This window comes from Suillus plorans (genome assembly GCF_016647745.1).
Source record: "Suillus plorans strain S12 chromosome Unknown HD556scaffold_55, whole genome shotgun sequence".
NCBI lineage: Eukaryota > Fungi > Basidiomycota > Agaricomycetes > Boletales > Suillaceae > Suillus > Suillus plorans.
In genome coordinates this window covers 212,311-226,411 of record NW_024537439.1, presented here as the reverse complement: position 1 = coordinate 226,411, position 14,101 = coordinate 212,311, and the positions used below count along the sequence as shown (strand labels likewise).

The window sequence follows — 14,101 nt, the reverse complement described above, 5'->3', positions numbered from 1 at the left end:
TAGCTTACGGCGCGTCCTCCGAGGGATCGAGAATAGAGCTTTTAAAACTACTGTGGGTCCTCGCGTGCTCATGAGGTTGATAAAAAAAAACAGAGAAAATCAAAACATCCCACGGAGCCAACCATTTTGGCACAGAACACTGGTCTAGTTACTACAAAGAGGACAGGGGTAGAAGTCAATACAACGAGGTATGCGTCACCGGCCTCGATTAATCCAGTTTAATTGGTTTACACAAGGGTAAGCAGTCTTTCAGATCCCAGACCTATTCATTCCTTCCCATATCTTTATCTTGTCCCTTTCCCCTGCAGCCCTTCCCTCGTGGAATTCTGCATGACGAAAATACCGCTGCCAGGTAATCTTCATTGCCACCTCCTTTTTAGTGGAGATATTGCGGTGGTTGTCTAGCAAGACGTTTCAAAATGGCTCCTGCCTTTCCTCATTCGAGTTTATCGTCTCGCGAGTTTGCGCACCCACCCTGTCTCTCGTTACACTCAGTGGCGTCATATGATACGTACTTGATATTTTGGAGTTGTGTGTCTCCCGAATTCATGAGGTCGTTCTGCCTCTCGCGGCCGGGTCCCTGCGTTGCCGGCTATATCCTCGTTCTTTGCGTGTGAGACTAGTAAGCGAAGGTAATTGGATCTTCGCATGGTTCTATAGATACCTTGTCGCAGAGCATCCCCGTTCTAATCTAGATTATCTAAACTTTCCATGTAGTACTACTCCATAAACTTTTTATCCGCAGTCTACTAGGTTCCTATATTTTTCAGACAAATTTGAGTAGTTTAAGCGATTTTACATGCAGTACTTTTGATATTGATGAGACTGAAATATTCCAAACACTTTGATTTAGGGAGGGGGAATTAGAAACCAGGGAAGAATAATGCTACGTGATTAGGTTCAAAAATAAATTCAGGAATACTACAATTGGGTAGCCAACTTTGGCTCTGCACAGCGGGATTGGTATAAGGATCCTACCAGGATTGATTGACGCGGTAGTGGCCAAATCCGGTCAAGCATCAACAACGTTAAATATAGCGTGAAACCAGGGGTTGGGTCGATCAACGTTCAACCCTGGTGAGTCCGTGACGTATTTTCTCAGCAACTTGTTCGTACTCATTGAAGGCGAGTAAACGCCGCATAAACTTGTATGAAACAATGCATCTGAATGTTATAGAGGATGTAATATTGTGTGAAGGTACAACCTAGTTTGGGACAACTCATACGCAAACAATGATGTGATTATGTAAGCTCATATCATGAACTCTTCGCGTGCCTGATGATGATCCTGTACATTTTAATGTATGTCTCGGGAAACAACAAGGTGGTAGTTCGCTACACATGTTGCTCGGTTCGGACGTCGTCGGTAAAACATAGTGATGTATTGGCCTCCTCGGTCCGCTAAATTGTGGTACCACGATGCTATGAATAAATCGATTGAATGATGCCGAGTACGTTGTAGCGGGCTGCCCTGTGCTGTGTGATAATGCCGTGTCTGCATGAGGTCAAGAGCCTCCGAGCCGGGCCTGAGTGTGGTGTTGAGTGTTTCCAATAATTGGTGACCGCTGAGTTTCGCTTGTTATCTCTTTGAATTTGAACTCTGTCCCGTCGCGTTGAGCTCAACTAACCTCCGAGGGACCGAACATAGAGCTTTTAAAAACCCACTGTGTAAAAGTCCTTAGCGTATTATTAGGTTGATGCAAAACTAGGTGCAGAAAATCCACGAAGCTAAGCATCTTAGCGCCGAAAGTACGACATTCATTTATATCGTGAGACAGCGGTGTTGTCGCTAAGCGCTGAATTTCTATAAAAAAAAATCGCACTGACGGTCCCATTATAATTGAACTCAAACATTCGCGTTGAACCGAACAAGATTCTCGGTGTTGTGTATACCGGTGTTTGCGGACTTTGAGTGGATGTACGGCAAGGTAACTCATCCGGAATTTGACTACAGCTGTTCGCTATTTCGTACAACAAAGATTTCACTGGCATCCGGTGAGTCTTCGAGGTCCTTTCATTTAACATTAGGCTTTTGATGGTCTGAATGCGAGGCGGAGGCAGCGAGAGACTGCAGGAAATCGGTATGGGTGTAGTCGGCAGGCAGGCTCGGGTCAGTCATGCTTGGGCGGCGAGATCGGGGGGCCAGTCTGTCAGATCAACCTGACACGGAGATATCGTGGAAAGCTCAACCGGACTGGTAGTCGCCAGAAGACTTGCGTAACAGCTATTGTCGAGCGGTGCTGGAGGTCTTGACCTCTGTCTGATGTAACTGAGGTACGTTAACATTCTCCAATTTTGGAGTCTCTCGGAATGATAAAAGGCCACCTACAGGGCTTCGACTCCATCATACACCCTCCCAGCGGACTTGCGAACTCGGAGAACCTACCTTCGACGAGAATGTCTACGCCCACGATTTCAACCTTCATCACCTCTGTGGTCCTACAGCCCATCATAGTGGCGATCACCAGTGCTGTTCTTTCATCCCTCCTATCCTACGAGATCGCTGGACGGCTTGACTGGAGGCCGGTAAGCCCTTTGTTTGTGGATTCCACAGTCTTTCTGATCACATAGTGTAAAAGATCACCGTATGCGTGACATGCGACATTCTTGCTGTCGCCGTCGACCACCTGAAGGATCAAGAAGTTGCCATCAGCGCTCGGGGTGCGGCTGTAATGAAGCGCTTTGCCCCCATGTTCCATCTTGCCCGTATTTTTCTGGGGTTGAATGTGTTGCTGCTTGTGGTAGCTTTCTGGAGAAGTCCACCAAAAATGACGCTCATCGCCGTAGCTTTTGCTGCCCCCGCTTTTCTGTGGGCGACGCCACTTCACTTTTCGCGGATCGGCACAGTACTGAACAGATTCTTGCTGGCAAATGATGAAGAAGGAGAAGTTGAATATGATTCACCCAAAGATCCATTCATAATCAAACGAGTTCCTGGTATGAAGGCTATATTTGACGGTATTATTCGAGGGTATGTGCTGTCACATCCTGTCGGTTTATGAGTTTTTGACTCGAAGACAGCTGTGGAATGTTCTTCGTCGTCAACTCAGCACTGCAGTTATCATGGCAATCGACATATAATGCACCTCCATGGATGATCATGGAGACTGTCATTTGGTCGACGGTCAATCGCACTTGTCATTGTGTAAGACAATTTCTTTCTTGTCAAGTACTCCCGACTGAAGGATTTCCAAAGATTATGACAGACGTGCGTGACTATGACGAGGACGTGAAGACTGGAGTCCCGACCATACCCGTCCTTCTAGGGTCTGCTCTTAAGACTCGGATGGTCTTAAGTGTCGTTCAAGCAGCCGTTATGATAGCCTTCCTCCGGAATCCATTCATTGTGGCGAGTTCTTCCTTCGCGATCGCTCTTGTTTGGATTCTAGGGAAAGATTCTCCGAAAGTTTACTTCCGTCTCAGTCTCCACTCACAGACGATATTCATTGTTCTGTACGCTGTTATGCTTGCTTTTGACTTGCTCTAGACCACTATTGTACATTTTAGATTTGAACGATCCTTAGAAAATGTAGCCTTCACTCACGACTAGTCAATATATATTCATCAATTGTGCAAATATCCGTTTGTCAGTTTGTATCTCCGCTTCTCTTCCGTAGTGTACGAATTTATATATAACCGACATTGACAACGAGAGCACTTCTGAATGGCGGGCGCTTAGCACTTAGCGCTCAACCAGTTTGCTCGGAGCTAGCGTGTCGAGCCACAGTCGGCCTCGCTGAACCCAGGGCTCAGCAAGGCTGACCGTAGCTCGACACAACGTTTTTTCAGAAAAGCTCCCAATGTTTTTCTTTCCCTTTACCAAGTGTACTCTTTCTTATCTCCGTCTTCTTGCTAACATTGTGTTTAATTAAATTCGTAAACCTCTCCTGAGTCCTGTGTGTATGCAGTGCACTTGCGTTAGTTTGGAATTCTACCTGGAAGCGGGGTACAATTGTGGGGCTATATAGAACAAAGACGTCGACCTTCATGCAGTGTCACCAACACGCGGTTTCTCTTCTCCGCTTACCACACAGCGCCCAGACTATACTCTAGCGAGCTTCGACGCGCCTTCTGTACCTTGCTGCCTTTCGGATTTTCTTTTCCCCACCCGCCATGCCCTGAATTCCTTGGCAGCTTATACAATTTTCTACCATACTGTTCCTTAGCTACATAGCCACATTCTTACTGTTGGGGCCCGCCGGGTGGTTGGCATGGGTCTGAGGCACCCACCCGCTCTCGCAGCTCATTTCGGGTCGGGTCGGGTCGGGTTCATCAGGATACAGGCTACAGCCCACCGAGGCTTCCGCCCAAAAAATGTGTATGTCAGTTATTGCAATCGGGTATACGTTTTTTTTCGGTTTCGCTGCTTACACACCTGCCCACAAAATCCTGTCTGATACCTTTGGCCTGAGGGCTGCGGGACAGCTGGCCATGGGTGATTTTTCACGAGGCCCCTCTGTTGTTACGCGATCGCCGATCTGCCATCCAGTATCCCCCCTTTTTTTTGACCTGAAACATCCTGCAGATAAGCCGGGTAATTGTGACCGGCACCGATTTATGCCTACTAGTGTGTGGGATCTACTAGCGCATTTTGTTACTTTCGATTACATTTATAGTGTGGATTGGACCACCTGACTGTAAAAGAAAACGTGTAGATCGTGCATGGAATATATAGATGAACCATACATTTTTTCTGTAACCCCCCGCCCGAAAGCCATGTCAGGATCACCAATGTGGACCACAACGTACACGCATGTATGTATATGAGATGCTAACCGGTTTGCCTAGTATTCAAGATGGTGGAATTTCCGTTACGGGCTTGAGGGAATACATATTCTTCTTCTATGTACATTCAAGGTAAATAGAATATCCGAGGTATCAACTGGAAGCCAGTTATAATTGTGATTGAGACCCACTGTCTCGATCAGCTTCTCCACTCTCCTTGTCCTTCCCCTTTTCTTTCTCCGGGCCCGCCCCGTCATCTAGGTATAGATAGTTCTGCTTTATATAGTCAATAACAGCAGCTGGGATGAGATACCGGACCGAAAGACCACGACGAAAGAACAACCGAACTTTCGTCGAGGAAACATCGTTCTGAACCAGCTGGGGGATAGGATAGATATTGTTCCGCCAGCGCGCCAAACTGTCTGTCGCCTGATCCATACTGGACCCTGTGCGTTCAATGACAAACGTGCCATAGCGTCCGAGTATGCGATCGAGCTAGGAATCCGCTCATCAGCTTGGAGCACATGCGCAATGCATGTAACTGACATCATTATGAGACCAAACCCCTGGCTCAGACATGGTGCTTATCAGGTCCGATCCAGCAAGAAGCATGATCCGAACATCACGATGTTCACCATCACGGGTAAATACGCCACCGAGAATCGTATTGATCTCGTAATTGAAGTGGTCGAGGACGACAGCCGTGCGTTGATAATTTTGGAATGCCTCCCACGAGTCGACCATTAGTCCTGAAGACTCTTGCTCTGTAGCAAGCGTGCACATATTGACCCTATCTCGCGTATCGACATGAGTTTAAAGATAAGATTACGCAGCTCAAAGGCCGCACATACCGGTGATGGGCTCGAACCAGTCCTGGCTTCTCGTATTCCTCACTAACAGGACTGAGATATCCGCCAACAATCTCAAAATTAGTGTTCTGCCGAACGAAGTCATTTGCCATCTCGAACATTCGGAGATGGTGATATGTGATGGGGTTGAAGGAACCACATGCTACAAGGACAATTGGTTGCTTGTCAGAGGCATGTAGAATTCGATGAAGACGATGAGAGGTAAACGTATAGTTTGGAGGATTTACAAAGGTGGAGCTGCTTTGGGCGGCCATCGTGGTTGTGAAATGAACTAGTTTAGGCCGCCATTTCAATCATTATTCCGAGTCGCTCAGTCACAGAAATAACATGTGCTGCGTCACCCCACGACATCAAGCTTTACCCTTTCTGGAAGTCGCTCTCACGCATTGCCTTTAGTCATCCTTGAGTCATAATCCCGCCATTCTGTTCCGAACGTCCCGTGATTCCCCCTCAGGCAGCTGGCATGCACAGTTCCCGAATGTCTCCTGACCGCAGTACGCTGGCCTCTTGGTACTCCCAACCCTTAAGTTGATGCTATGCAAGACAACTTGGTTCCGAGGACTGACTTTCTGCTATTCGGTAACCAATTCGCTGCAAGACAACTTGGCTCCGAGGACTGACTTTCTGCTACTCGGTAAACAATCTATTGCCGTCAATATCATAACCATGGACAAATCCCGTGTTGGCCGTCCTCGCACAATCCTCGGTACAATGCAAGCTGGCTTAAAATCATGAACGTACGATGTCTATTACTTTCTGAGCTTGAACACGTCACCACCATTGGCAGGTGAGTTTGCTGGCAATTTGCTGGTACACGCAAGCCTAAGAAGGCTAACACACAGCTCCCGCCCACGTGTGACAAGCCACGTTCACAGGTGGAGGATAGGAGCGGACTATGATTACGCCTCAGAATGATTCATGACCATTGCAATTCTCTCTTTGCCCTCGATTTTCATTGCAGCCTGGTAAAATATTTGTGAACGAGGTCGCGATCACACACTCCCGCGTTCTCGATTTTGATGCCCCACATAATGAAGTACACGCATATCCCTTGTTTTATTCTATACGGAGTACCATCCAGTGTATCTTCGACTGGTGCATGTTCCAGGTTTACCGTCCGCTCTCTTCTTTCACAGCAAGTCTTGCTTTCGATACAGCTCTTGCGCACATGTCGCTATGTCCGTTTTATTTGATGGCATAGGCATTTGCAGGATCCGTATCGACGCGCATATCGACACCGTGACCACGTATTCTCGTGCGGATTTGAAAGTTTGCTGTACAAACACTTTAGCGTGTCCTGTCGCTTCCTCTCTTATTGCGCAGCTGCTCCGAGTCGCCGAGTTATTTCTCTGTGGAGTGACGAATCGATCCTTCTCTCGCGGTTAAATGAGGAGCTTAATCAGTTTTCTTTTCCGAAAGCAACGTTGAGGAGAATCTGACCGCTCTAGCTGCTCCATTACCCGTGCTACTGTTGATTTGAAACTATGTGTGCATCCAAGCTGTTATGCGTCATTTCGCCCATCTAGTGAGGCTATGTTGTTAACTTTCCTGTTTTTCGGACCAGCATCTGCTGGATCGTTTATTTGTTCAACTCCCGGCTGGTTACCCCAGTAAACATGGCAAGTTGCTCGCTGCAGAGATGGATCACATATAGTATCCCCATGAAAACATCCCATCTCAGTCCACGCGCGGTTTGGCTCACTGTCATTACACACTTCACAGTTTACATTACTATCAAAAGTCATGCAATAGCCTTGCTCACCTTGTCCAGTGTCCACCAGCATACTCTTGCGTTTGTCTTCCACTGGCTCCAAGTTGGCTTGTGTGACAAATACTGGAATTGTAGCCAAGAATGGCAGTATACCTAGATGTAAACTGTCAATCATATCCTTTGATAGGCGAGTCAGGGATTAATGGCGCTTACCCCGCTACTCACGCCTCAATTTCCCCGTTCTACACCCTGCATGTGGCGCCAGTGGTTAGACAAATGCAGCCCACTGCTTCGAGTCGCTTTCGTTATGATTTGAATCATCATATCAATCTTTTTTCTGTTGCCGAGAATATCATCATGATGGGTCCTGCGAAACGAACTTGAATGTTGCTGGGTAACAAGATTTCGGTCCCCACGCAGCGTGTTCACTTCCCACTGCTAGTAGACACTAGCTGCAATCGTCGCTGTCGAAGATGAGGGCATTCGTACCACTGGCAGGTGGATTGCTTGCCTCACTCTCCAGTGCTCAGGTGCTTGTCGATTTCCAAGTCGCTGAACCGCCTCCAGTTCCGAACAGCGGGCAACAATGCACGATGTTGATTCTGGAGTGAGAAAACCATTTTGAAGCATTTCGAACTCTAACAACTATTACTTCCTAGGCGTACATTTGGGAACTCATACGGAGAGTTAGTATACGAGTAGTGAAAATTTTAAGTTGAGCTGACCTTCCATTTCAGTCCAGAGATCGTCGAGTACAGGTGGGTCTGCTTGTGTTTTTTCACGTCGAATCTCATCTGACTCCGTACAGTCCGCCGACCGATTGTGGGGCAGTCGGTTCCTGGGCAGCAGTAACACTCAACTTTACAGTGACATCAAACGGGACTCAGTATGACCGCCTTGGAATTTTCACGTTCCAAAACACGGAAAGTATGTTTTTCATGGCCATGCATTGCGTGACGAGGACTGATATTGAACGTCGTAGTTTGGCGCACCTCAACTCCGGAGCCGACTACAGACGGTATCATCTGGACTTACACGAAAGATGTTACTCGCTACATTCCCTTGTTCGACAAGCCTGGAACTTTCATTCTCGAGCTTGACAACATTGTCACGTCTACTGATACCGGGCAGTACGCGAGTATGTGTATTTTCGGTTCGTTCCAGATGATGTTGTACTAACTTACGCATCAGCTACACTTTATGCAACTTTCTATGCATCGTCCGGAGAATACCCTACTGCTGGACAATCCAACATGATTGTGCCGATATCGACGATGCTAAACAACACTAGCGACGAGGCTTCGGTCCCACCAGCATTTTCTGTACGCTTTCCCTTTTGCATTGTGAGTGTTAAGTAAACCCTTTTAGCTCAACGTGACGCTCCCGCAAAACACTGTTGAAATCTATGCCGAGCTCTATGCATCCGGCAATGGAGACGAGGAATTCTGGGTGAGAGAGTTTGTTGCATATAAGGAAACCGAATCACAGATTGATTCTTCTCTCAAGTACTACAACACAGCCGATGAATATCTCGGATATCTTCCGCCCGGCACAACATACGGCGGAGGCCCTTTCCGCGAGGTTCGTCTCCTCGTGGATGGTCAAGTTGCTGGTGTAGCCTTTCCATATGCTGTCATTTTCACAGGCGGCATAAATCCCGCAGTTTGGAGGTATGATCTTGTACTTTCTCAGTTTTTTCTTTCAACCATATGATTCACAGGCCCATCACATCATATGGTGCAATTGATCTTCCTACTTACTTCCTTGATCTCACACCATTTGCACCGGTGTTCGCCGACGGCCTCCCCCATAATGTGACTTTGGACGTCGCCTCCGCTGAAACAAACCACACTCTTAACCAGAACTGGTATGTTTCTGGACTCTTGCAGGTTGTCACGGACCCGTCAGGCAAACAAACCACGGGCAGCATCACGGCGTATGATGCTCAACCCTATGCAATAACGGAAACAACAGCAAGCATCGGCGGCGCAGATGTCAATATCACGGTCAAAGCTCAGCGCTCCCTCAAAATTGAGGCAACCATTGTCAGCGGTAGTGGGACGACAAACAATGTCGTTTTCCAACAGAGCATGGACTTTACAAATACGCAATATTATCTCGATGACGCCAATACCCAGGTTGAGATCCATCATTGTCCCTAACAATTTGCTCATCACTCAACACATTCATCGCAGAACGTCGCACAGATATCCTCCGGCTCAATCATTTCAACTCACAACGGAGTCTCAGTTCTTACCGACAACTTCGACTATCCCCTGTACATCAACTTCTCAGCCCTGGTTGATAATGATACCGTGACATCATGCAAGTTTCGCTCAGTTTAATTTGCATTGCATGACTGACCAACTTTCGCTTCAGATTATACCACGTTCGATCACTCGTATAACCGTCAGCTTGTCCCTGCGCCTTTCATATTGGGATCCGACATTAGTGAGCGCCAGCAGACAGGTACGATATCTTTTTCTGCAGGGAACACGTACTCAACTGTATTCCAGCGGGTTACCTCACCTTGTTGACTACGGGACTTGTTACTGCGAACGGGACCAGCAATAATACCTTTTCGTACATCGACACCAGGGGCAACACATACGATAGGGATGTAAACGCTGCATATGATGTGATCACCTATGACGAGCAGAGCGGCAGCCTTGCAACCACTCCCCTACCCACGTTCCCTTTGGCTTCCAATGCACAGTTCATTCCCGGTGCAAGACTTCCAGGTGGAAGAGTGTGTGCATAACTCGTAGATTAGATATAGCGATAACATCGTGAATAGATGCGAGAAGCTATTTATTTAATGCATGATACATCTAACGCCCGACAAGACCGCCCTGAAGAGCAACTATTTGGGCGTGCTAGCACCCTCCACCGTCTTAAATAACCCAAGTCCACAACACCTCAACGGCCACATATGCACGTGTTGAACAGCAAACAGCTCCGTGTTGAGACGGGGCTTCCAACGTGGAAGCTGCGAAATCTGATGAAGATTCGAGACGATGACCACTATATACGTTGTCGCGATGGTTGAAAGCGCGAGAGAGCAAAGCGTCTAGAACAATCCGACGACGCGCCCAGTTTGTGGGTCAAGTCCGACTTCCCAGAATCCTGCGCGGCAATTTCTCGTGAGATAAATTTTGGATAAAGCACATGATATTACTTACCTGGCCGTGTGCCAAGTCCCGGCATGGTCTGCATGTCTCCGAGAATAGGGTATAGGAAACCAGCTCCAGCAGATAGGCGCACTTCGCGAATGGGAACGGTGAAGCCAGAAGGAGCATTTTTAAGTGACGGATCATGAGAGAATGAATATTGGGTCTTTGCCATACAAACTGAATGAACGGCATAAATATAACTTCACAGACATAGGGAGAGAGGACTTACTAGGCAGATTGCTGTAGCCTTGCCGAGTATAAGTTTCTATTTGCTTGCTGGCATGCTCGCTAAGCTCGATGCCAGCCGCACGGTATATTTCCTTGCAGATTATCTCGATCTTTTGAGCGATGGGGAGGTTGAGGTCGTAGAGGAATCTGAAGCCGGATTCTCCTTCGCAAGTTGCAATGACTGCCTCGGCAAGGGCACGTGCACCAGCACCACCTTCTGCCCAGTGGTTGCTCACTACCGCGGCATCGGCACCAGCAGCGAGAGCTTCCTGACGGATGAGCTCAAGTTCGGCAGGGGTATCCGAACTACGTGAAAGTCAGCCAACATTCAGGCGGGAAAATGGAAGCAACACAAACGAAAATTGGTTGATAGCAATGATAACCTTGACACCGAACTTCTTGGAGTTCTCGATGTGCCTAGCGAGATTCTGGCAACCTTCCTTGAGGGTGACAAGATCCTCCTTGGTGTAGGTATCAGCCAAAGGCTTGCCAGGTGTCACCTCAGGTCCACCACCGTGCATCTTGAGTGCACGAGTAGTGGCAACGATGACGGTAGCATCAGGCTTCAGGCCACTAACACGACACTTGATATTGCAGAACTTCTCCATGCCCATGTCAGCTCCGAAACCACCCTCAGTCAGCACATAGCCAACGCGGTCGGAAGAGTCGCCCTCCTCAGTTCCTGCAAGCTTGAGAGCGATACGATCAGCGAGGATAGAGGAGTTTCCGTGGGCGATGTTAGCGAAAGGGCCGGCATGGACGAAAACAGGGGTACCCTCGAGCGTTTGCATCAAGTTAGGCTTGACCGTGTCCTTCATGAGAACAGCAAGTGCACCTCCAACACCAATGTCATCAGCAGTGATAGCCTCTCCGCGCTTGCTTGTTGCGACGACCATGTTGCCCAGCCTCTCGCGCATATCAACGAGATCAGTGGTCAACGCCAGCACGGCCATACATTCACTAGCCACAGCGATGTCAAACCCAGCCTCGCGCTCGTGGCCTTTCTCAGTAGGGTTACGGCCGAGTGTGACTTTGCGCAAGAAACGGTCATTAGTATCGAGAACACGGTTCCAAGTGATCGTCTCGGCGTCGATGTCAAGGCGAGCAAAGAGGTTAATTTCCTCGGGTGTCAAGTCGCTCGGGTTGGTTTTGTCGATACCGAGCTTCTTCAAGCGCTTGAGCATCAGGGGTGCGAACTCACGCTTGCCCTTCTTGGAGGGCACAAGACGACTGAAGAGACCCTGCAGAAAGTGAGCTCGTATAACGGGTTTTTCGACGTCAACAGACCTTATCACTCTGAGTCGCTTCGTGGAAGATACGAGCGTCGAGAGCAGCAGCTGCACTCGAAGTCAGGGATCGAAGGTCAGAACAAATTCAGTAAACTTACCCAGTAAGTTATTGGCAGCCGTGACAGCGTGTATGTCACCAGTCAAATGAAGGTTGAACTAAACAAAGAACATCAGGGCGAGAAGGGATCCAAAGAAAGAAAGCCTACCTCATCCATAGGAATTACTTGACTGTAACCTCCACCAGCAGCTCCACCTTTGATACCGAATGTCGGTCCTTGAGAAGGTTGGCGCACACAGGCGAATGCCGGACGTCCAAGATGCGCCCCCAATGCCTGAGCAAGACCAATGGTAGTCGTAGACTTGCCCTCACCCAGAGGAGTGGGTGTGATACTTTAAAAATAAGTCAACTTCAAATAGCAAAACGTGTTCCAGGTAATTCCTACCCAGCAATGACAATGTATTTCCCATCTTTTCGGTGTGCCAAGCGATCCAACACACTGAGCTCGACCTTGGCCTTGAACTTGCCATAGCTCTCAAGTTCGTCGGGTAGGAGTCCCATCTCTTTTGCGAGCTGAGTGACGGGCTTTGGGGTTTGAGCCATAGCAATCTCGATGTCGCTGGGAACTTTCTCCTTGATGTCAAGTGCCAAGGGTTTGATCTTACGCTCTCGAGCCTTTTGCCAGAGACGAACAGCAGAGCTGTATACATTCTCCATTAGCAAAGCGACAGTCATGGGACCAACACCTCCCGGAACAGGGGTGATGTGCGATGCCACAGCAAACGCGTCTTCATCCACATCTCCGACCAGGCGTTGACCTGATTTCTTGGTCGCGTCTAGAGATTGTTCATATAAATAACCCGGATCGTATGCCGAGACCAAAAACTTACCCGGGACGAAGTTGATGCCAACATCGATAACGACTGCGCCAGGTTTCACCCACGAACCTTTGACAAATGCTGACTGGCCGATAGCAGCTACCACGATATCAGCTTGTCTGACCTGTAAGTGAATGTGAGAAAGTTGCATTATCTGATAATCACGTGAGATGCAACTGACGATCTGTTCAATGTTCTTGGTGCGACTGTGGCATTGGGTGACAGTTGCATCACGGCTTCTCAGGAGTGCAGCCACGGGGTTGCCAACAATGTCGCTACGACCCAGCACGACTGCAGTTGACCCAGCGATAGATACGCCAGTACTCTCCAGCAGACGAATAACAGCTGCTGGTGTACAAGGAACGAACAACGGGGAAGCAGCACGCGAAGACAAGTGACCTATATTGTATGCATGGAAACTAGTTCTCTCAGATCAAGCGATTTCTCACATGAAAACAACTTACCCGTCAACATCTTTCTCGGGACAAACCGCCTCAGTGACAGCGCGGGTGCCGTCTGCATCAACATGAGGTCCAAGAGGCAGCTGAACAAGGACGCCACTAATAGTTTCATCATCCGAAAGCTTCTTGACGACCTGGATGATCTCGTCGGCCGTAGCTGCTTCTGGGACGTTGACGTGATTAAACTTAATGCCGACTTCCTCTGCAGCTTTAGCTTTCATGCGAATGTATGTGCTCGAATCAGGACGTTCGCCAGCTTGCACGACTACAAGCTGGGGTTGGAACCGAGGGTATTGAGCTTGGAACGCCTTGATTTTCTGTGCGACATCATTGCGAATAGACCTAGATGCACGTGATTTTATTGGTACGGGTTGGGTGATGATCACAGATCACTTACTTTGCTATGATAGTGCCATCGATGATCTGAGCAGTCATGATGGTAGAAACAAGGATCGGTTTTGAACGATTTCGAACCGAATAAGAGGTAGATATGGAAGATAAATGGAAAGGTCGAAAGGCTGGGCAACTTGGAGGCATCTTAATAAATGCCATATGAAGTTGCCTCTTTTGGTTAATTATCTACAAGCACACCCACGAACGAACGAAAATTACACACAACACAAGAACTTTTAAAAGATAGATAGTGAAATCGGAAAAAAGATAGAAACACGGGAAAAGCAGAAGCACAACAGAATTTTTTTAATATCGTGACTCGTCAATATTTCTAGTGATCTCTGAAGAAATCGAGTTCATCAAGCGAATATGTAAT

The 14,101-nt window shown here is 48.0% G+C and overlaps 5 protein-coding genes across 5 annotated transcripts; 2 read left to right on the top strand and 3 right to left on the bottom strand.

Moving 5' to 3' along the window:
* Nucleotides 1–2,205: 2,205 nt before the first annotated feature.
* Nucleotides 2,206–3,519, top strand: HD556DRAFT_760960 (uncharacterized protein). The gene is made up of 5 exons (XM_041311539.1): nucleotides 2,206–2,274; nucleotides 2,321–2,526; nucleotides 2,580–2,971; nucleotides 3,022–3,145; nucleotides 3,197–3,519. Exons 2-5 carry the CDS (start codon nucleotides 2,398–2,400, stop codon nucleotides 3,485–3,487), a joined length of 936 nt encoding a protein of 311 aa, XP_041156889.1. The 5' UTR covers nucleotides 2,206–2,274; nucleotides 2,321–2,397; the 3' UTR covers nucleotides 3,488–3,519.
* A 1,374-nt stretch (nucleotides 3,520–4,893) lies between these two features.
* Nucleotides 4,894–5,848, bottom strand: HD556DRAFT_1243214 (uncharacterized protein; the record flags this gene model as incomplete). Its single annotated transcript, XM_041298350.1, has 3 exons — nucleotides 4,894–5,220; nucleotides 5,272–5,515; nucleotides 5,577–5,848. The coding sequence occupies 3 exons, from the start codon at nucleotides 5,846–5,848 to the stop codon at nucleotides 4,894–4,896; spliced, it is 843 nt and encodes a 280-aa protein (XP_041156888.1).
* A 1,190-nt stretch (nucleotides 5,849–7,038) lies between these two features.
* Nucleotides 7,039–7,629, bottom strand: HD556DRAFT_760740 (uncharacterized protein). Its single transcript, XM_041311537.1, has one exon. The coding sequence runs from the start codon at nucleotides 7,478–7,480 to the stop codon at nucleotides 7,097–7,099; it is 384 nt and encodes a 127-aa protein (XP_041156887.1). The 5' UTR covers nucleotides 7,481–7,629; the 3' UTR covers nucleotides 7,039–7,096.
* On the top strand, nucleotides 7,630–10,273 carry HD556DRAFT_760741 (peptide N-acetyl-beta-D-glucosaminyl asparaginase amidase A-domain-containing protein). The gene is made up of 12 exons (XM_041311538.1): nucleotides 7,630–7,912; nucleotides 7,965–7,991; nucleotides 8,043–8,063; nucleotides 8,114–8,232; nucleotides 8,288–8,443; nucleotides 8,497–8,627; nucleotides 8,674–8,754; nucleotides 8,812–8,975; nucleotides 9,026–9,443; nucleotides 9,501–9,630; nucleotides 9,685–9,774; nucleotides 9,822–10,273. Exons 1-12 carry the CDS (start codon nucleotides 7,779–7,781, stop codon nucleotides 10,064–10,066), a joined length of 1,716 nt encoding a protein of 571 aa, XP_041156886.1. The 5' UTR covers nucleotides 7,630–7,778; the 3' UTR covers nucleotides 10,067–10,273.
* On the bottom strand, nucleotides 10,093–14,059 carry HD556DRAFT_1395550 (formate--tetrahydrofolate ligase-domain-containing protein). Its single transcript, XM_041303672.1, has 12 exons — nucleotides 13,730–14,059; nucleotides 13,336–13,674; nucleotides 13,053–13,290; nucleotides 12,884–12,995; nucleotides 12,439–12,829; nucleotides 12,202–12,385; nucleotides 12,094–12,151; nucleotides 11,994–12,043; nucleotides 11,064–11,947; nucleotides 10,708–11,012; nucleotides 10,488–10,655; nucleotides 10,093–10,431 (listed from the first exon to the last, which is right to left on the bottom strand). The coding sequence occupies exons 1-12, from the start codon at nucleotides 13,882–13,884 to the stop codon at nucleotides 10,376–10,378; spliced, it is 2,940 nt and encodes a 979-aa protein (XP_041156885.1). The 5' UTR covers nucleotides 13,885–14,059; the 3' UTR covers nucleotides 10,093–10,375.
* Between the last annotated feature and the right edge of the window lie 42 nt (nucleotides 14,060–14,101).